This window comes from Danio rerio, chromosome 17 (genome assembly GCF_052040795.2).
Source record: "Danio rerio strain M-AB ecotype USA chromosome 17, GRCz13ab, whole genome shotgun sequence".
NCBI classification, from domain to species: Eukaryota; Metazoa; Chordata; class Actinopteri; order Cypriniformes; family Danionidae; genus Danio; species Danio rerio.
This window is the reverse complement of record NC_141037.1, coordinates 180,001-201,817: the sequence shown is the minus strand read 5'-3', so window position 1 is coordinate 201,817 and position 21,817 is coordinate 180,001. Positions and strand designations below refer to the sequence as shown.

The 21,817-nt window shown below is 46.6% G+C and overlaps 1 protein-coding gene and 1 long non-coding RNA gene across 3 annotated transcripts in view; both read left to right on the top strand.

Annotated features, from left to right (window-relative positions):
- Positions 1–21,817, top strand: part of LOC147839853 (uncharacterized) — a 195,997-nt gene that overhangs the window by 66,377 nt on the left and 107,803 nt on the right. The gene's annotated exons all lie outside the window — the stretch shown is intronic.
- Positions 1–21,817, top strand: part of dync1h1 (dynein, cytoplasmic 1, heavy chain 1) — a 74,378-nt gene that overhangs the window by 30,390 nt on the left and 22,171 nt on the right. For both annotated transcript variants that reach the window (XM_087288649.1, NM_001042745.2), the window contains 23 exon segments: positions 610–769; positions 1,257–1,497; positions 1,902–2,085; positions 2,660–2,872; positions 6,385–6,623; positions 6,793–6,949; positions 7,098–7,325; positions 7,710–7,940; positions 9,587–9,727; positions 9,859–10,092; positions 10,581–10,787; positions 11,149–11,270; positions 11,462–11,627; positions 12,037–12,200; positions 12,519–12,648; positions 13,789–13,922; positions 14,001–14,115; positions 14,336–14,497; positions 14,569–14,783; positions 14,937–15,141; positions 15,241–15,414; positions 20,224–20,343; positions 20,423–20,543. In XM_087288649.1, coding sequence (XP_087144775.1) covers positions 610–769; positions 1,257–1,497; positions 1,902–2,085; positions 2,660–2,872; positions 6,385–6,623; positions 6,793–6,949; positions 7,098–7,325; positions 7,710–7,940; positions 9,587–9,727; positions 9,859–10,092; positions 10,581–10,787; positions 11,149–11,270; positions 11,462–11,627; positions 12,037–12,200; positions 12,519–12,648; positions 13,789–13,922; positions 14,001–14,115; positions 14,336–14,497; positions 14,569–14,783; positions 14,937–15,141; positions 15,241–15,414; positions 20,224–20,343; positions 20,423–20,543 — 4,063 coding nt within the window.

Here is a 21,817-nt window from a genome sequence, read left to right as displayed (position 1 = left end):
CTGATAGACTCTTCTGAAAACCATAGAGCACTGCTTATTTATTTGTTTGTTTGTTTGTTTTTGCGTGTCATTTATTATAGTTAATGCAGAACTGCACTACATCGAGGAAGTCTTGATCACCCCACTAAATCTAAATGAATGAAATCTTTCCAAATAGAGCTCCCTAAATCCTCCGCTAGACATATAGTCATTAAATAATCACAGCAAAACCAAATAGGGCCGTGTCAGATATCTCCAGTCTCGTGCAGCCGCGGTTGTCATGCTGAAATGTGCGCTGGCTTTAGCAGCAATATTGTCAGCATCGTATACTGTAAAACAGGGGTGTCAAACTCAATTCCTGGAGGGCCGAAGCCCTGCACAGTTTAGTTCCACCCCTGCTCCAACACACTTACCTGTAGGTTTCAAACCAGCCTGAAGGACTCAATTAGTTTGATCAGGTGTGTTTAATTAGGGTTGAAGTAAACTGTGCAGAGCTGCGGCCCTCCAGGAACTGAGTTTGACACCTGTGCTGTAAAACAATCTTCATCGATTAACCCAAACCAGTGTTTGATCTGGTCAGAAGTGCCGCGTGTGTAATGATGCAGTGTGTGACGCTGTGTTCTCCCGCAGGCGATGGGTCGTATATTCGTGGGTCTCTGTCAGGTGGGCGCGTGGGGCTGCTTCGATGAGTTCAACCGGCTGGAGGAGCGCATGCTGTCAGCTGTGTCCCAGCAGGTGCAGTTCATACAGGTGGCACTGAGGGAACACAGCAACCCCAACCGAGACCACAGTACGTACAGCACACACACACACACACACACACACACACACACACACACACACACACACACTACACAGTACAGCTTTCTCTCACAGCGCCCCCTAGAGGATGAGGACAGGCCCCCAGATGATGCAGAAGGCCGTCACCGCCTCGTCTCGCTCATCTGATTTCAGTGTGGGCATTGACCGTGATGCTGGAGTAACTGTGGACCTGCTGCTGTTTAAAGTCTGACTGAAGGCTTTGGGTTACTTCATAGAAATCAAACAACAGACTACATTCTGATTTCATGTTGAGTTTTAGTTTGTCTGGAAAGCATTTCTACATGAGCTGTTTTCCTGTCACACACTGAGGAGGAAATCAGGCTGTTTGACCGGGTTCTCCTCAGTGGTGAAGGCTAGGTCCGTTAGCATCGCAGCATGAGCATGCTCAGTAATATGTGATGTGCTGTCCTTGCGTGTTGTTGACGTGTTAATGATTGCACGTGTGTGTTGTGCAGGTGTGCCCGTCACCACCGAGCTGCTGAATAAGCAGGTGAAGGTGAGTGCGGAGATGGCCATCTTCATCACCATGAACCCCGGATACGCCGGACGCTCCAACCTGCCGGATAACCTGAAGAAGCTGTTCCGCAGCCTGGCCATGACCAAACCCGACCGGCAGCTGATCGCGCAGGTCATGCTGTACTCACAGGGCTTCCGCACCGCCGAGACGCTCGCCAAGAAGATCGTGCCCTTCTTCAAGTGGGTAGAGCTGTGTGTGTGTGTGTGTGTGTGTGTGTGTGTGTGTGTGTGCGTGCGTGCGTGCGTGCGTGCGTGCGTGCGTGCGTGCGTGTGCGTGTGCGCGTGCGCGCGTGCGTGCGTGCGTGCGTGTGTGTGTGTGTGTTGGTTTAGCTATACTTATGAGGGCTTCACAGAGTCAAATCGAGCCATTAGTGTGGGCATTTCGCTGCTCGTCACTGATTAAAAGTGCTCACTCACCCTCCAGAAGATGTTTATCAGTATCTGATGATGTGCAGTGTCTTCTGTGAGGGTTGGCTTATGGGTAGGCCATAGACACTATCATTAACCTGACAGAAAAACAGTAGAAGTAATGTCCTCACTGAGATAGTGAAACAAATCCCGTGTGTGTGTGTGTGTTTGCGCAGGTTGTGTGACGAGCAGCTCTCCTCTCAGTCCCACTATGACTTTGGTCTGCGTGCGCTGAAGAGTGTGTTGATCAGCGCCGGGAACGTGAAGCGCGAGCGCATCCAGAAGATCAAGCGGGAGAAGTGTGAGCGCGGAGAGGATGTGGACGAGAACGAGATCGCCGAGAACCTTCCGGAGCAGGAGGTGAGAGGAGCACACGATAGCTCCGCCCCTTCATGAGTAGCTCCGCCTCTTCATCATCAGCTCCACATTTATAAACGGCTCCATCTAGAACTCCACATCTATAATGCTCTTAGTCTATGCTGACATCATCTTCAGCAGCTCAAACACTGTAATGGCGAATGGACAGACGGCTGCTTCTCACTCAGGCCTGCTGGACATGCTAATGAGATGGACACTAGTGGGCGGGGCTTTCCCTCTCTGATGACACGTACAGCAGGAGAATGTCAATCACAGTGCTTCTGCATCAAGTCTAATTAGAGCAAACACAACTCACTCATCTGCACGATCAGAGGCTGCGGGAGATACACACACACACACACACACACACACACACACACACACACTGCTGGGGTTAAACCCTGCACAGTAGTCATTTGTGTATAATATCTGCCTTTAAGGGTTGAAATCTTCTCTAATGGATGCGTTTGTTTGTAGGTTTAGCCTGAGATTAGCCCCTGGAGCTGAAGTCACATTAAATGAAACCCTGATCTGTAGTCCACATCTCTGCTCATAAATCTCCTGTGTCCGTGTGCAGATCCTGATCCAGAGTGTGTGTGAGACGATGGTGCCGAAGCTGGTGGCGGAGGACATCCCTCTGCTGTTCAGCCTGCTGTCGGACGTGTTCCCGGGTGTGCAGTACATGCGCGGGGAGATGACGGCGCTGCGGGAAGAGCTGAAGAAGGTGTGTGCCGAGATGTACCTGACCTACGGGGACGGAGACGACGTGGGCAGCATGTGGGTGGAGAAGGTGAGCTAACACACACACACACACACACACACAGCACTGCTGCTTCATGCCAGATCACATCACATTTACTCTCCAAGCCTGCACACTAGAGCTGTGTGATTAATGAAAGCGAATCGCAATCTCGATTTGAAACGGTGCAGTTATCTACACGGCTAGCGGTTGCGTTGTGAAATATACATGTGTGATATCTGTAGCAAATGCATGACTGCCGGAGAGATATGGCTTACTATATGAGTGATGACACAACGGCATATAAGAGCCCACATGCTGTATATTTTTGCTCCTAAGACACCCACGCTGGCTTTTTCTACATTAGAATGTGAATATATTGTATTATGAAACTACATAACATCAGCTCACTGTACAATAGACTTTATTTTTCACAAACATATTCAAATGCTGTATTTCAGAGCAGAACAGAAGCAGTGCATGGCTGAAGCAGGCCTCTTCTACATTCAGACACATTCATATGTTTGAGCTGCATAACAATTACGCCTGGTTTATACTTCTGCGTCAGGTGACCGGCGTAACTCACGGCGCAGGCAACGCGTGTAGCTGTGCATTTATACTTCTGCTGCTGTCTCTGTTGGTCTGCATTAACACTTCCGAAACACTAGTGGGCAGTGAGGAGTAAATGTTCCTCTGTGTCGAGTTTCTTCGCTGCTGTTTTGCTTTTCCTGAACACTTCCTGGATGTACAAGTGACTCAATCTCGCTCATTTTGGTGCAGGAACTGGCGGACGTGCAACAACTTTAACTATGAGGTAAACACAAAACAAAACTTTCCATCCGGAGCTCCTTCACGGGACTCCACACTTGTAAACAATCGCTCCACTGGGCTCACGCGGCTCTCGGTCCAGCCCAGACTCATCAGCGCTACCAAGCCAACCAATCACAGAGCTTACGCTACGCGTCGTTGCGACGTGTAGTTACATTTTTTGAGAGGTGCACATCAGCGACGTTTGACGCAGAAGTATAAATCAGCCTTTAGGGATGCAGCAATTATAAACTTTGGTTGTACAGTTATATAGTCTGAGGAATAATCATGGGCTCACGGTTATCACATCTAATGTAAATTCAAGCTTTATATTAGGCAAGCAGCTATTTAGATCACCTGTTGTCATCCGTGTTCATGCACACAATCATTTTAATAATAACTCGTCTAACATATCTTTTGTTTACATTGCACTGAACGTCACGCACAACTCTCACCGTCAAATGTTTTCTACTTTGTGCTCCCAGAAAGACGCGAGCACATCGCTCCGCTAGCGCCCGCATATTGTCATATATTCTTACATTACAAATAACAAACCTGCAAGCGGAAATGACGTGATATGGGAACGGCTGCTGCAGATAATCCGGTGTGCGTGTGTATTAGCCTCGGTGTACTTCAAACTTAAAACTGGCGACAGGCAACTTGGCATTTTGCAGCAGTTTCATTTCGTTCAGTTCAATAGCAATGCGGCTTAGAGAAGACTTTACGATTAATAAACTGTGATGAATTAAAGCGCAGTTAATAGTGGAATCGGCTGATCATTGCATCCCTATTGACGAAATCAGTGCATTGTACGAATAGCCGTTTCTACAGACATGCTTTCAGCTGCCCGCACCACTCGCTCATGACTCGCGCTCCTGTGCAGCCTTGTGCTGTATTGAACAGACGCACGTCACTTCATAACCCAGGGCTCGAAATTAACTTTTTTACTTGGTAGCACCGGTGCTCCCAACTTCAAATATTTAGGAGCACAAAAAAAATTTTAGTAGCACCAGAAAAAATTTAGGAGCACCACCAAAAATGATTGAGCACCGCTGCAAATTGTTTTTTAAGGGATTTATTGTATTTTAAAACAACATCAATAGGACTGACAAAAACCAGAAACAACTATCTAACTAATGCTGCGAAGACATTGATATTTGTGTGCAATAATTCCAAAATGAATGTCTAATAATTATAGAATATTAATGATGATAAAAAATGACAATAATAGTAACAATGAATTCCATTTCTCATTATGATACTGCCTTGAATGTGCATGAATGTAGGTTATCTGCTATAAAAAGTCTGTAACTTTATGAAAAATAATTGTATAGTTTGCATCAAACAAAAATGAAGCATTGCAGTAAGAAATATTGATTTTTAACTGCTGTTTTTATGTGCATGTCAATTTAATAAATAATATTTCTGCTACAAAACAAACAAAAGATTATAATAAATCATTCAATTCAATGATGAAAGCTGCAAAGCAGTCATCAGTAAATAAATATAAAATAATACACACCTCAAACAAGAATAGACAAAAGAAAGTAAGTAAAGTCTCACTTCTATCACTCTTTAAAAGTTTTGGTTTCAGTTTGTGTCAATTTAAAGGTCTGAGCTGATCTTCATGTTTCTGTGTTAGTGGAAAATCAGGCGAGTCAGCCGACCCAATTTATGAGCAGGCAGAGCAGGATTCTTGCGCTAACCACCGGCGCAATACTGGTCTTTGTTATGAGCCGCAGTTTCAGTGTAAACTTAGTAAGCGAGCTTCTTTGGCGATGATATGTGCAGTATTAGATTTGACTTTTAGCGGACATTTGCGCTGAACACGCAGTGAACGCAAGGCATGGAGATTCGGGCGCCTTCTCCATGAAGCGCGTACTCGATTGATCTCAGCTGGCGGATCATTATTCACCACATGTCATGATCGCTTTCATCTGCGCCTCAACTTTAGGTGGGGTTTGCAAACCTGTGTGCTTTAAGTTTTTACTCTTCAGCCGTTTGCATTTCCCGTGGTCATAAAAGCTCCTTACCTGTCATCTGACAGCGGAAAACCTTGAGTGATTGACAGCTAATATGAACCAATATAGCGGCAGGGAAGAGCGATTCAGCACGTTTTTACAAAAAATCAAAACAGGTCTCACTACAACCATTATCTGCAGTCGCACTAATGCGCCCAAATATATTATGAGGTCGCTTAGATTAATTTTCGGGCGCATATGCAACCAAAACGGTCGCAATTTCGAGCCCTGTAACCATAGCGGCCGTTTACCGACTGAACTACATTTATGTTTGATGTCTTGGTCACACTGTTTGGAGGGCCGGAACAAACTGCCTCGGGGGCCGGGTTCAGCCCGCCAATTGAATAGCCCTGAATATATGACTATTAAAATCAGCTCCAGTGTAGTCTTCACCTGTGGCCAGAACTCTGTCATATATGAGATCAGCGAGCTCTTTGGTGGAGTGTGTGGTGCCCTGCAGGCCTTCATACAGCAGCGTCGAGTATAGTCAGCAGCCAGTGTGCATGCAGATGGAGATATTGAGTATATCACACACTCTCACTGTACAGGAGCTGTAGCTGAAGGCAGACCGCTGACTGACACTAGACACTGCTGAAACACTGGAGAGCAGATGCATCCATGCGCATGTGCTGTTGCTGCAGCTCAGATGACTGAGAGACATGTCGCGCTGCCTCAGCCGGGTGTAGACTGATACCGGCGGGCCGATGGCAGTAACTCTCCTCCGTCTCTCCGCAGGTCCTGCAGCTCTACCAGATCACTCAGATCAACCACGGCCTCATGATGGTGGGTCCGTCCGGCAGCGGGAAGACCCTGGCCTGGAGGGTTCTGCTGAAGGCTCTGGAGCGGCTGGAGGGGGTGGAGGGGGTCGCTCACATCATCGACCCCAAAGCCATCAGCAAAGACCACCTGTACGGCACGCTGGACCCCAACACACGCGAGTGGACCGACGGGCTCTTCACACACGTGCTGCGCAAGTCAGTCTCTCCTTGTGTGTGTGTGTGTGTGTGTGCGCATGCGTGTGTGTGTGATATGAAGCTCATTCTCATGCTGTTTTTCAGCTAGTGTTTGTTAGTTGTTGTTGTGTTTATGTCCAGTTGTGTTAGTCTTGGCTAAGTGTGTGTGTGTGTGTGTGTGTGTGTTCAGGATCATTGATAACGTGCGCGGGGAGCTGCAGAAGCGGCAGTGGATCATCTTTGATGGAGATGTGGATCCTGAATGGGTGGAGAATCTGAACTCTGTGCTGGACGACAACAAGCTGCTGACACTGCCCAACGGAGAGCGCCTCAGCCTGCCGCCAAACGTAAGTTCACCCGCTCACACTCGAAATCAAACAATGATAAAGAAGTAAAAAATGATGCTGAAGGTGTGTGTGTGTGTGTGTGTGTGTGTGTGTGTGTGTGTGTGTGTGTGTGTGTGTGTGTGTGTGTGTGTGTGTGTGTGTGTGTCAGGTACGCATCATGTTCGAGGTGCAGGACCTGAAGTACGCCACTCTGGCCACCGTGTCGCGCTGTGGGATGGTGTGGTTCAGTGAGGACGTGCTCAGCACAGACATGATCTTCAACCACTTCCTGGCACGCCTGCGCAGCATCCCATTGGACGAGGGAGAGGACGAAGCCCAGCGAATGAGGAAGGCCACAGAGGACGAGGGAGAGGAGAACGCTTCACCCATGCTGCAGGTACACCACACCAGCACTGTAGACCCCACACACACACACACACACACACACACACACTGCTGCACCATACACCAGCAGCCAGACCTGTGTGTGTGTGTGTGTGTGTGTGTGTGTGTGTGTGCATCTGCTATAGTTGCAGCAATAATTCTGCAGTATTGAGTTCAGATGATCCAGGAGACACATTAGAGACTTCATTGTTCTGCAGATGGTGGGCTGGAACAGTAGTGCTGTAAATAAAGCAGCAGTACAGTTCAGCAGACGGCTCAGATCAACACATAAACACACACACACACACACACACACACACACACACACACGCTGAACTCTGTGTTAGTGAATGCATGTGTTTATAACTCTGTGTGTGTGTGTGTGTGTGCTCCACAGATCCAGAGGGACGCCGCGGCCGTCCTGCAGCCGTATTTCACCTCCACCGGGCTGGTGATCAAGGCTCTGGAGCACGCCTCAAAGATGGAGCACATCATGGACTTCACCCGGCTGCGCTCGCTGGGCTCGCTCTTCTCCATGCTGCACCAGGCCTGCAGGAACATCGCCCTGTACAACAACAACCATCCCGACTTCCCCATGCCCATCGACCAGCTGGAGAAGTACATGCAGGTCTGTGCAGCGTGTCTGAACACTTCTCAATATGAACCCCAGTCACTCTGAATGGATTGGAGTCATTTGAAATGAACCAGACTGACTCTTGAGTAAAATGGAGTCACTCTCATCTCTCAAGTGGACCAGAGTCACTCCGAATCACTCTGACCAAATCTGATTCACTTTGAACACATTGAAGTTGCTCTAAGATTCTTTGAATGAATCTGAATGATTTGGATTAAACCAGACTGACTCTGAATTACTCTTGAGCAAATCTGAGTCACTCTGAATCACGTATAGCAAACTGGAGTCATTCTGAATCTCTCTGAATAGCTCTAAATGAATCAGACTATGAAACACTTTAAATGAATCATTCAATCTGAATAATTTGGAATAGATCAGACTGACTCTGAATTACTCTTGAGCAAATCTAAATAGAAAGTGGACCAGACTCACTCTGAATAATATCTAGCAAACATAAAACGCTCCTAATTTATCTCCATCACTCTGGCTAAACCGGAGTCACTCTGAATCATTCTGGGTAAACCGGAGTCACTCTGAATCATTCTGGGTAAACCGCAGTCATTCTGAATCACTCTGGGTAAACCGGAGTCACTCTGTATCATTCTGGGTAAACCGGAGTCACTCTGAATCATTCTGGGTAAACCGGAGTCACTCTGAATCATTCTGGGTAAACCGCAGTCATTCTGAATCACTCTGGGTAAACCGGAGTCACTCTGAATCATTCTGGGTAAACCGCAGTCATTCTGAATCACTCTGGGTAAATCGCAGTCACTCTGAATCACTCTGGGTAAACCGGAGTCACTCTGAATTACTTTAAATGGGTTGGACCCACTAACAAACACTTAGATGGATTCGTTAATGTGAATCATTTGGAGCAAAAATAGATTCTGAATCACTCTTTAGCAAACCTGAGTCATTCTGAATCTTTCAAAGTGGACTCACTTACATTTGGTAAACCTAAGAACTTCCTGAATTGATTGAAATCATTTAGAGTATAGCCAAACTGTTCTGAATCGCTCTTGAGCAAACCGGAGTGACTCTGAATCGCTCTGAATTAGTCAGAGTGATTATAAAACACTTTGAAGGAATCAGTCAATCTGAATAATTTGGCATGAACCAGACTGACTCTGAATCACTCTTCAGCAAACCTGAGTCGGTGTGAAATCTTTCAAATGAACCAAACTCACTCTGAATCACTTTTGACAAATCTAATCCACACTTAATTGATCTGAATCATTTGGAGCAGACCAGGCTGAATCACTCTTGAGCAAACCTGAGTTAACCTGAGTCCCTTGTAGAAAACTGAAGACATTCTGAATCACTCTGACTCGATCTGAATCGCTCTGAATTAATTGGAGTCACTATGAAACAATTTGAATAAATCAGTCAAGCGATTCAGACTCGCTCTGAATTACAGAAAGCAAATCTGCATCATTCTGAATCCCCCTAAATGAACTGAAGTCACTAAAGCACTTGAACCAGAGTCAATCTGAATCATTCAGAGCAAACCTGAGTGAGTCCTGGCAAACTGGAGTGACTCTAAATCACACAGAACCAGTGTAAACACAGCTGTTCATGTTTGACTGATCTCATGTGTGAGGACATGATGAGTACATGCTGACACTGACCTCCTCCTGCAGAAATATCTGATCTACGCCGTGCTGTGGTCGTTTTCTGGAGACAGCCGGCTGAAGATGAGAGCAGAACTGGGAGAATACATCCGCAGAATCACCACGGTTTCTCTGCCGTCTGCACCCAACGTGCCCATCATCGACTACGAGGTGCGGACGCACACACACACTTCTGCTCAACAAACCCTATGTGTGTGTGTGTGTGTGTGATGTAATCTGCTGTACTGTGTGTGTGTGCGTGTGCGTGTGCGTGTGCGTGTGTGTGTGTGTGTCCTGTGCAGGTGTCCATCACGGGCGAGTGGCAGTCCTGGCAGGGGAAGGTGCCCCAGATCGAGGTGGAGACCCATAAGGTGGCGTCCCCTGATGTGGTGGTGCCGACTCTGGATACGGTGCGGCACGAGGCTCTGCTGTACACGTGGCTGGCGGAGCACAAACCGCTGGTGCTCTGTGGCCCGCCGGGCTCTGGAAAGACCATGACCCTGTTCAGCGCACTCCGAGCCCTGCCCGACATGGAGGTGAGCGCACACCACGGGGAGACAGGCTTCTGGCAGACACTGCTGGAGCTCAGGGATAAATCAAGTCTCCGTTTAGTGGAGCTCAAAAAGCCAGCGGGATCATGAGTGTATTTGCTGTACACGCTCCTGCTGTCCTCTGTGCTGCTGTTGCAGTTTAGTTGGAGACGGTCAGAGAGCGTTTACTCTCAGCAGCTCAGATTATAGGAGCAGTGCATATCTCTGACTGCTGAATCAGAGGACAACACCGCTTCACGAATCCTCTATAATTATTCACATATTAGAGACTTTAATAAAAACATTGTGTTGTGAAGAAGAACTCTAATTCTGTACGGAAAGCATCGTCAATGCACCGACATATCCAGCTGAACCCAATCAATGGCGTGATCATCTGAACCGAACCGAACCAGTGTAGATTTACACTCCTATTAGATGGACAGAGTAAGAGTGATGAATGAATCCCTCATGGTGTGTGTGTGTGTTGTGCGCAGGTGGTGGGCCTGAACTTCTCCAGCGCCACGACCCCAGAGCTGCTGCTGAAGACGTTCGATCATTACTGTGAGTACCGCAGGACTCCTAACGGGGTGGTTCTGGCGCCGGTGCAGCTGGGCAAGTGGCTGGTGCTGTTCTGTGATGAGATCAACCTGCCGGACATGGACAAATACGGCACACAGCGCGTCATCTCCTTCATCAGACAGGTGTGTGTTAGGGGTGGAGTGTGTTGATGTTGCTAATACACACACTATTTTAATAGATGATGTGTAACTCTGTCACAGCAGGCGAGCAGACGTCAGTTCAGTAGTGTTCTCCATTAATGTCTCCTTCCTCTTTAGCCTCAGATTAGCCTCAGGCTGCTGAATATGAGTGTTCTGACGCTGCTGCAGGCACACGTGTGTTCAGTCTGAGATGCAGCAGGAGATCATGTGACCAACATTAAAAACAGACGGACACACATGAGAGCGAGTGATGAGGGTGGATGAGTTCTTCAGCTGCGCAGGAGACCTGTGAACCGTCCCTGCTGTGTGTGTGTGAGGTGTAACCTGTGTGTTCCTCCTGCAGATGGTGGAGCACGGCGGCTTCTACCGCACCTCAGACCAGACGTGGGTGAAGCTGGAGCGGATACAGTTCGTGGGGGCCTGCAACCCCCCTACAGACCCGGGCCGCAAGCCACTGTCATACAGGTGCAGCACTGATAGACACACACACACACACACACACACACACATACACACACACACACACACAATGTCGACTGTGTAAAGCAGCTTAATCTAGATGAGGAGAAGTCAAGTCAGAATATTTCAGATTGAGGGAATGGTTGCAGTCTGCTCATCTGTGTGTGTTCCTCCTGCGCGTGTGTGTGTGTGTGTAGGTTTCTGCGGCATGTGCCGGTGGTGTATGTGGATTATCCCGGGCCGGCGTCGCTCACACAGATCTACGGCACCTTCAACAGGGCGATGCTGAGGCTCATCCCGTCACTGCGCACCTTCGCCGAGCCGCTCACCGCCGCCATGGTGGAGTTCTACACCATGTCTCAGGTGCGCAGACACAGAGCTGAACACAGAGTCTGCTATGAGCACAGCACAGGGTCTGCAGTGCGGAGTCACAGCGGGTTACAGATGCGCAGGAGCCGCCGCTCACACTGCACCAAAATACATAGACCATAGGTCCAAATACCTAGATTAGGTGTTTTTATTTATTTGTATAATGAAGACTGTACAGTGTTATTTCACTTGATTATCGGGCTCCACAGAGGATCTTTTAATAGAGCTGTCCTAGATCAGTCCTTCTGGGGACGTTTCATTGATATGGTGATAACATACTGCAGTAAATATTGCAGGTTACTCCAGTGTCGTGCAGGGCTATGCCTGCCTCTTCAGTCTCTGAATGCTTGATGTTCATGTGGAGCGGAGATGATCAGTGTGATATTGTGTGTCTTCTGAACAGGAGCGCTTCACCCAGGACACACAGCCGCACTACATCTACTCCCCCAGAGAGATGACCCGCTGGGTCAGGGGGATCTTTGAGGCCCTTCGGCCCCTGGAGACGCTGCCGGTGGAGGGCCTGATCCGCATCTGGGCTCACGAGGCACTGCGGCTCTTCCAGGACCGGTGAGAAGACCTCACAGCCCCAGAACCAAAGCTACAATTACTCTATAGTTCCTTCTTTAATTCTTCTCAGATAGTGCTTTCATCAGAGAGCTGTCAGAGTTCTGAATACACACACACACACACATTCTCTTTGAGCCACAGTTGTGTACATGAGAATAGAGAGAAAAACAATTAAACTTAGAGAAAATGCAGATCAGCCTGAAAGAGAAACTCTGTGTAGGGAATGATCCACTACATCAGACTCATTACACAAAGCAGATCAGCTCTGTCAGATCAGATTGATCATTCCCAGTATAAAATAAATGTTGTACTCTGCAGACTGGTGGAGGACGAGGAGAGACGCTGGACAGACGAGAACATCGACATGGTGGCCCTCAAACACTTCCCCAACATTGACCGCGAGAAGGCCCTGAACAGACCCATCCTCTACAGCAACTGGCTGTCCAAGGTGAGCCATGATGACCAGACACTGATGATGATAGTATGACCAGGCGGTAATGATGAGACGTCTGTAATGATCAAGCGGTAATGACAAGACTGTAGGGTCGAAACTGAAGTGACGATAACTCATTAACAACTAGATAAGGTTTTAATAAGGCGTTAATGGTGCAATTGGTAAAAACAGACATCAACAACAAGATGTTATCATCATCTGGTTATTAACATGTCAGTGTTTGTCGTCTCATTTTTGCCATCTCATTATCATCTGGTTATAAACAAGTCGTTAATGACTAGATATTAATAATGAGATGTGAAAAACAAGACTGTAGTGACCTGACGGTAATGACCAGATGTTAATAACCAGACAGTAATGACCAGACATTATTAACTAGACGGTAATGACCAGACGTTAATAACCAGACGGTAATGACCAGACGTTAATAACCAGACGGTAATGACCAGACATTATTAACTAGACGGTAATGACCAGACGTTAATAACCAGACGGTAATGACCAGACGTTAATAACCAGACGGTAATGACCAGACGTTAATAACTAGACGGTAATGACCAGACGTTAATAACTAGACGGTAATGACCAGACATTAATAACTAGACGGTAATGACCAGACTTTAATAACTAGACGGTAATGACCAGACGTTAATAACCAGTAGGTAATGACCAGGCGTTAATAACTAGACGGTAATGACCAGACATTAATAACTAGATGGTAATGACCAGACGTTAATAACTAGACGGTAATGACCAGACATTAATAACTAGACGGTAATGACCAGACATTAATAACTAGACGGTAATGACCAGACATTAATAACTAGACGGTAATGACCAGACGTTAATAACTAGACAGTAATGACGAGACGTTAATAACCAGACGGTAATGACGAGACGTTAATATCCAGACGGTAAGGACGAGACGTTAATATCCAGACGGTAATGACGAGACGTTAATATCCAGACGGTAAGGACGAGACGTTAATATCCAGACGGTAATGACGAGACGTTAATATCCAGACGGTAAGGACGAGACTGTAATAACCAGATGGTAATGACGTGACAGTAGTGATGAGATGGCAGTGGCGAGCATTTAGTGAGCCTTGCGTGACGCTCTGCTCTGTCCTGCAGGATTACGTCCCCGTGGAGCAGGAGGAGCTGCGGGACTATGTGAAGGCCCGTTTAAAGGTGTTCTATGAGGAGGAGCTGGATGTCCCACTTGTCCTGTTCAATGAGGTGCTGGATCATGTGCTGAGGATCGACAGGTACAAGAAGACCTAACACACACACACGCTGGCTGGTTGTCCCCTGATGATGGTCAATAACTGCTCCTCTTCCTGCAGAATCTTCCGGCAGCCGCAGGGTCATCTGCTGCTGATCGGTGTCAGCGGTGCCGGTAAAACCACACTCTCTCGCTTCGTGGCCTGGATGAACGGATTGAGCGTCTATCAGATCAAGGTTAAAACAAAACATTAACTGCTGATTTCACGTAGCCGTACACCACACAAGACAACACATCTGATCACATCTTCAACATAGACTTAAACACAAGCCTAGAGCGCTCCGTCTGCTCCAGAGAGAGTTACAGTCAGCACCTGAGAACTGATCCATCAGTTATAATGCCTAGACCGCTCGCTCCGGCTGCATTAGCCTAGTAACGCTGGTGTTTCCCATACAGGTGCACAGGAAGTACACTGGCGAGGACTTTGACGAAGACCTGCGTACTGTGCTGCGTCGCTCCGGCTGTAAGAACGAGAAGATCGCCTTCATCATGGATGAGTCGAACGTGCTGGACTCCGGCTTCCTGGAGCGCATGAACACACTGCTGGCTAATGGAGAGGTGTGTGCGCATGCGTCTTTTCACTGCTAGCCTGCGCTGCTGCTGTGCTAACGCTGTGTGTGTGCCCGCAGGTGCCCGGGCTGTTCGAGGGTGACGAGTACGCCACGCTGATGACGCAGTGTAAGGAGGGCGCGCAGAAGGAGGGCCTGATGCTGGACACACACGAGGAGCTCTACAAGTGGTTCACCAGCCAGGTGATCCGCAACCTGCACGTGGTGTTCACCATGAACCCGTCCTCTGAGGGCCTGAAGGACCGCGCCGCCACGTCCCCCGCGCTCTTCAACAGGTCTCACACACTTGCTCTCACACACACACACACACACACACACACTCTCCTGTATAAGAGGGAAGAATCGATCATGTTCAGCTAAAGTGTTTCATCCTGCAGTCTAACTGTGTGTGTGTGTTTGTGTGTGTGTGTGTGTGTGTGTGTGTTTAGGTGTGTGCTGAACTGGTTTGGCGACTGGTCGACTGAAGCGCTGTACCAGGTGGGTAAAGAGTTTACCAGTAAGATGGACCTGGAGAAGCCCAACTATAAGGTCCCGGATTACATGCCCATCGTATACGACAAGCTGCCGCAGCCGCCCACACACCGAGAGGCCATCGTCAACGGCTGCGTGTTCGTGCATCAGACGCTGCACCAGGTCAGACACACACACACACACACAATCAGTAACTCAATATATGGTGATGATCAACATGTGCAATATTGATATGAGCACTTCTGTGTGTGTGTGTGTCAGGCTAACAACCGTCTGGCGAAGCGTGGCGGCCGCACCATGGCCATCACCCCGCGCCATTACCTGGACTTCATCAACCACTACGCCAACCTGTTCAACGAAAAGCGCAGCGAGCTGGAGGAGCAGCAGATGCATCTGAACGTGGGGCTGCGCAAGATCAAGGAGACCGTCGACCAGGTAAGCTGCGCACACAAACACACACACACACACACACACACAATATTTTTTAGCTACAGTTTTGTTTACTGTCTGATTATTACGATTTATCATTACCGTCATGTTATTAACGTCTCGTCATTATCGTCACGTTACTAACAACTCATCATTACCATCTGATTATTAACATCTCGTCATTACCGTCTGGTTATTAACATCTCGTCATTACCGTCTGGTTATTAATGTCTCGTCATTACCGTCTGGTTATTAGTGTCTCGTCATTACCGTCTGGTTATTAACATCTCGTCATTACCGTCTGGTTATTAATGTCTCGTCATTATCGTCTGGTTATTAATGTCTCGTCATTACCGTCTGGTTATTAGTGTCTCGTCATTATCGTCTGGTTATTAGTGTCTCGTCATTATCGTCTGGTTATTAATGTCTCGTCTTTATCGTCTGGTTATTAACGTCTCGTCATTATTGTCTGGTTGTTAATGTCCCGTCATTATCGTCTGGTTATTAGTGTCTCGTCTTTATCGTCTGGTTATTAACGTCTCGTCATTATTGTCTGGTTGTTAATGTCCCGTCATTATCGTCTGGTTATTAGTGTCTCGTCATTATTGTCTGGTTATTAGTGTCTCGTCATTATCGTCTGGTTATTAATGTCTCGTCTTTATCGTCTGGTTATTAACGTCCCGTCATTATCGTCTGGTTATTAACGTCTCGTCATTATCGTCTCGTTATTAACGTCACGTCACTATTGTCTGGTTGTTAACGTCCCGTCATTATTGTCTGGTTGTTAACGTCCCGTCATTATTGTCTGGTTGTTAACGTCCCGTCATTATTGTCTGGTTATTAACGTCCCGTCATTATTGTCTGGTTATTAACGTCTCGTCATTACCGTCTGGTTATTAACATCTCGTCATTACCGTCTGGTTATTAACGTCCCGTCATTACCGTCTGGTTATTAGTGTCTCGTCATTATCGTCTGGTTATTAATGTCTCGTCATTATCGTCTGGTTATTAACGTCTCGTCATTATCGTCTAGTTAGTTATGTCTCGTCATTATCGTCTGGTTATTAACGTCTCGTCATTATCGTCTGGTTATTAACGTCTTGTCATTATCGTCTGGTTATTAACGTCCTGTCATTATCGTCTGGTTATTAACGTCCTGTCATTATCGTCTGGTTATTAACGTCTCGTCATTATCGTCTGGTTATTAACGTCCTGTCATTATCGTCTGGTTATTAACGTCCTGTCATTATCGTCTGGTTATTAACGTCCTGTCATTATCGTCTGGTTATTAACGTCACGTCATTATTGTCTGGTTATTAACGTCCCGTCATTATCGCCTGGTTATTAACGTCTCGTCATTACCGTCTGGTTATTAACGTCCCGTCATTACCGTCTGGTTATTAGTGTCTCGTCATTATCGTCTGGTTATTAACGTCTCGTCATTACCGTCTGGTTATTAACGTCTCGTCATTACCGTCTGGTTATTAGTGTCTCGTCATTATCGTCTGGTTATTAATGTCACGTCACTATTGTCTGGTCGTTAACGTCCCGTCATTATCGTCTGGTTATTAACGTCACGTCACTATTGTCTGGTTATTAACGTCTCATCATTATCGTCTGGTTATTAACGTCACGTCACTGTTGTCTGGTTGTTAACGTCCCGTCATTATCGCCTGGTTATTAACGTCTCGTCATTACCGTCTGGTTATTAATGTCTCGTCATTACCGTCTGGTTATTAACGTCTCGTCATTACCGTCTGGTTATTAGTGTCTCGTCATTACCGTCTGGTTATTAACGTCCCGTCATTACCGTCTGGTTATTAACGTCTCGTCATTATTGTCTGGTTATTAACGTCCCGTCATTATCGCCTGGTTATTAACGTCTCGTCATTATTGTCTGGTTATTAGTGTCTCGTCATTATCGTCTGGTTATTAACGTCTCGTCATTACCGTCTGGTTATTAACGTCTCGTCATTACCGTCTGGTTATTAGTGTCTCGTCATTATCGTCTGGTTATTAACGTCTCGTCATTACCGTCTGGTTATTAACGTCCCGTCATTACCGTCTGGTTATTAGTGTCTCGTCATTATCGTCTGGTTATTAACGTCTCGTCATTACCGTCTGGTTATTAACGTCTCGTCATTACCGTCTGGTTATTAGTGTCTCGTCATTATCGTCTGGTTATTAATGTCTCGTCTTTATCGTCTGGTTATTAACGTCTCGTCATTATTGTCTGGTTGTTAATGTCCCGTCATTATCGACTGGTTATTAACGTCTCGTCATTATCGTCTCGTTATTAACGTCACGTCACTATTGTCTGGTTGTTAACGTCCCGTCATTATTGTCTGGTTGTTAACGTCCCGTCATTATTGTCTGGTTATTAACGTCCCGTCATTATTGTCTGGTTATTAACGTCCCGTCATTATTGTCTGGTTATTAACGTCCCGTCATTATTGTCTGGTTATTAACGTCCCGTCATTATCGTCTGGTTATTAACGTCCCGTCATTATCGTCTGGTTATTAACGTCACGTCACTATTGTCTGGTCGTTAACGTCCCGTCATTATCGTCTGGTTATTAACGTCACGTCACTATTGTCTGGTTATTAACGTCTCATCATTATCGTCTGGTTATTAACGTCACGTCACTGTTGTCTGGTTGTTAACGTCCCGTCATTATCGCCTGGTTATTAACGTCTCGTCATTACCGTCTGGTTATTAACGTCCCGTCATTACCGTCTGGTTATTAGTGTCTCGTCATTATCGTCTGGTTATTAACGTCTCATCATTATCGTCTGGTTATTAACGTCCCGTCATTATTGTCTGGTTGTTAACGTCCCGTCATTATCGTCTGGTTATTAACGTCTCGTCATTACCGTCTGGTTATTAATGTCTCGTCATTACCGTCTGGTTATTAACATCCCGTCATTACCGTCTGGTTATTAACGTCTCGTCATTATTGTCTGGTTATTAACGTCCCGTCATTATCGCCTGGTTATTAACGTCTGGTCATTACCGTCTGGTTATTAACGTCTCGTCATTATTGTCTGGTTATTAACGTCTCGTCATTATCGCCTGGTTATTAACGTCTCGTCATTACCGTCTGGTTATTAACATCTCGTCATTACCGTCTGGTTATTAACGTCCCGTCATTACCGTCTGGTTATTAACGTCCCGTCATTACCGTCTGGTTATTAGTGTCTCGTCATTATCGTCTGGTTATTAATGTCTCGTCATTATCGTCTGGTTATTAACGTCTCGTCATTATCGTCTAGTTAGTTATGTCTCGTCATTATCGTCTGGTTATTAACGTCTCGTCATTATTGTCTGGTTATTAACGTCCTGTCATTATCGTCTGGTTATTAACGTCCTGTCATTATCGTCTGGTTATTAACGTCCTGTCATTATCGTCTGGTTATTAACGTCTCGTCATTATCGCCTGGTTATTAACGTCTCGTCATTACCGTCTGGTTATTAACATCTCGTCATTACCGTCTGGTTATTAACGTCCCGTCATTACCGTCTGGTTATTAGTGTCTCGTCATTATCGTCTGGTTATTAATGTCTCGTCATTATCGTCTGGTTATTAACGTCTCGTCATTATCGTCTAGTTAGTTATGTCTCGTCATTATCGTCTGGTTATTAACGTCTCGTCATTACCGTCTGGTTATTAACGTCTTGTCATTATCGTCTGGTTATTAACGTCCTGTCATTATCGTCTGGTTATTAACGTCTCGTCATTATCGTCTGGTTATTAACGTCTCGTCATTATCGTCTGGTTATTAACGTCCTGTCATTATCGTCTGGTTATTAACGTCCTGTCATTATCGTCTGGTTATTAACGTCTCGTCATTATCGTCTGGATATTAACGTCCCGTCATTATTGTCTGGTTATTAACGTCTCGTCATTATTGTCTGGTTATTAACGTCACGTCATTATTGTCTGGTTATTAACGTCCCGTCATTATTGTCTGGTTATTAACGTCCCGTCATTACCGTCTGGTTATTAACGTCCCGTCATTACCGTCTGGTTATTAGTGTCTCGTCATTATCGTCTGGTTATTAATGTCTCGTCATTATCGTCTGGTTATTAACGTCTCGTCATTATCGTCTGGTTATTAACGTCTCGTCATTACTGTCTGGTTATTAACATATCGTCATCACCCTCTGGTTATTAGTGTCTGGTCATTACCGTCTGGTTATTAGTGTCTCGTCATTACCGTCTGGTTATTAGTGTCTCGTCATCGTCTGGTTATTAACGTCTCGTCATTATCGTCTGGTTATTAACGTCTCGTCATTATCGTCTGGTTATTAGTGTCTCGTCATTATCGTCTGGTTATTAACGTCTCGTCATTATCGTCTGGTTATTAACGTCTCGTCATTATCGTCTGGTTATTAACGTCTCGTCATTATCGTCTGGTTATTAGTGTCTCGTCATTATCGTCTGGTTATTAACGTCTGGTTATTAACGTCTCGTCATTATCGTCTGGTTATTAACGTCTCGTCATTATCGTCTGGTTATTAGTGTCTCGTCACTATTGTCTGGTCGTTAACGTCCCGTCATTATCGTCTGGTTATTAACGTCTGGTTATTAACGTCTCGTCATTATCGTCTGGTTATTAACGTCTCGTCATTACCGTCTGGTTGTTGCAGTCTTTGCCACCATATGAATATCCGCATATCTAAGTGTTGTGTCTTATAAAATTAATGTCATTAAGTCATTCAGACACTATAACACACGCCATCATGCATGCAGACACGCGCACACATACACACACTCTCTCACACACACTCATGCTGGTGTATGTGTGCTGCAGGTGGAGGAGCTGCGGCGTGACCTGCGCATCAAGAGTCAGGAGCTGGAGGTGAAGAACGCCGCCGCTAACGACAAGCTGAAGAAGATGGTGAAGGACCAGCAGGAGGCTGAGAAGAAGAAGGCAAGTGCTACGATACGCTAGGCTAGGCTACACTACACTTCATCTGCGCGAGCAATGCTAACCGCCGTCTGGTCTACAGGTCATGAGCCAGGAGATACAGGAAGCGGTTTACAAGCAGCAGGAAGTGATTAAAGACAAGCAGCTGCGGGTGAAGCAGGATCTGGATCAGGTGGAGCCGGCCGTCATCGAGGCCCAGAACGGTAGGAGGAACTCAGACCTGATGATCTCACACACACGGGGAGTTTCTGACCTGATTATCACACACACACACACACACACACACACAGGGAGATTGTGACCTGATTATCACACACACACACACACACACACACGGGGTGTTTTCGGACTGGTCCGGTTCTCTTTCAGGCGGTGTACATCAGCACATTGTCATCAGTCTGTCTGTCTGCATCTGATCCACCAGTGTAGGACTGCTTCACCTGTACACTGCAGTGTGCACTACTGAGGGAGCAGATATCAGCTGCTGTAGTGAAGTCATCCTCATACATGAGTGTGAGTGTGTGTGTGTGTGTGTGTGTGTGTGTGTGTGTGTGTGTGTGTGTGTGTGTGTGTGTGTGTGTGTGTGTGTGTGTGTGTGTGTGTGTGTGAGTCAGAGAGTGTGTGTGTGAGAGTGAGTGAGTCAGTCAGTGAGAGAGTGTGTGTGTGTGTGTGTGAGTGTGAGAGTCAGACACTGCTGACAGGTGTACACCCTGTTTATCTGTTTAGATCTGAACTGAACCAAGAATGAAAACACCCCGGATGTGAACACACACACACACTCTCTCTCTTACACACACACCCTGAAGAGAATCTGCTGGTGTACAGGTGTGCCCTGATGGTTCCTGGTGCGGTGGTGATTCACCTGCTGGAGATGCTCACTTGGTGTTTGTGTGTGTGTGTGTGTGTGTGTGTGTGTGTGTGTGTGTGTGTATGCATAGGTGAACATCTCTTTGTGCTCTCCTGCTTGTGTGTGTGTGTGCGCACGTGTGTGAGAGCACGTGCAGGGCTGTCTGTGTGTTTGTGCGCACAGGGATGTGTATGTATGCATGCGTGTGTGTGTATGTGGTGTCAGTGTGAGTGCAGTTGTGTGTGTGTGTGCAGTGACGTGCATGCGAGCGTGCAAGTTGTGGTGTGTGTGTGTATGCACATGCAGTGGTGTGTTTGTATGTGTGTGTGCAGTGTTGCGTGCAGTGGTGTTTGAGCAAGTGCAGGGGTGTGTGTTAGTGCAATGGTGTGTGTGTGTGTGTGTAGTTGTGTATGCTGTGGTGTGTTTTTGTCTGCAGTGGTGTATGTGCCCAGTGGTGTGTGTGCGTATGTGCAGTGGTTCGTTTAGTTGTGTGTGTGTGTGTGTGTGTGTGTGTGCAGTGGTGCGTGTGCAGTTGTGTGTTTGTGTGTGCGCCCATATGCAGTGGCGCGTTTAGTTGTGTGTGTGCGTGCGTGCGTGCACAGTGGTGCATGTGCAGTTGTGTGTTTGTGT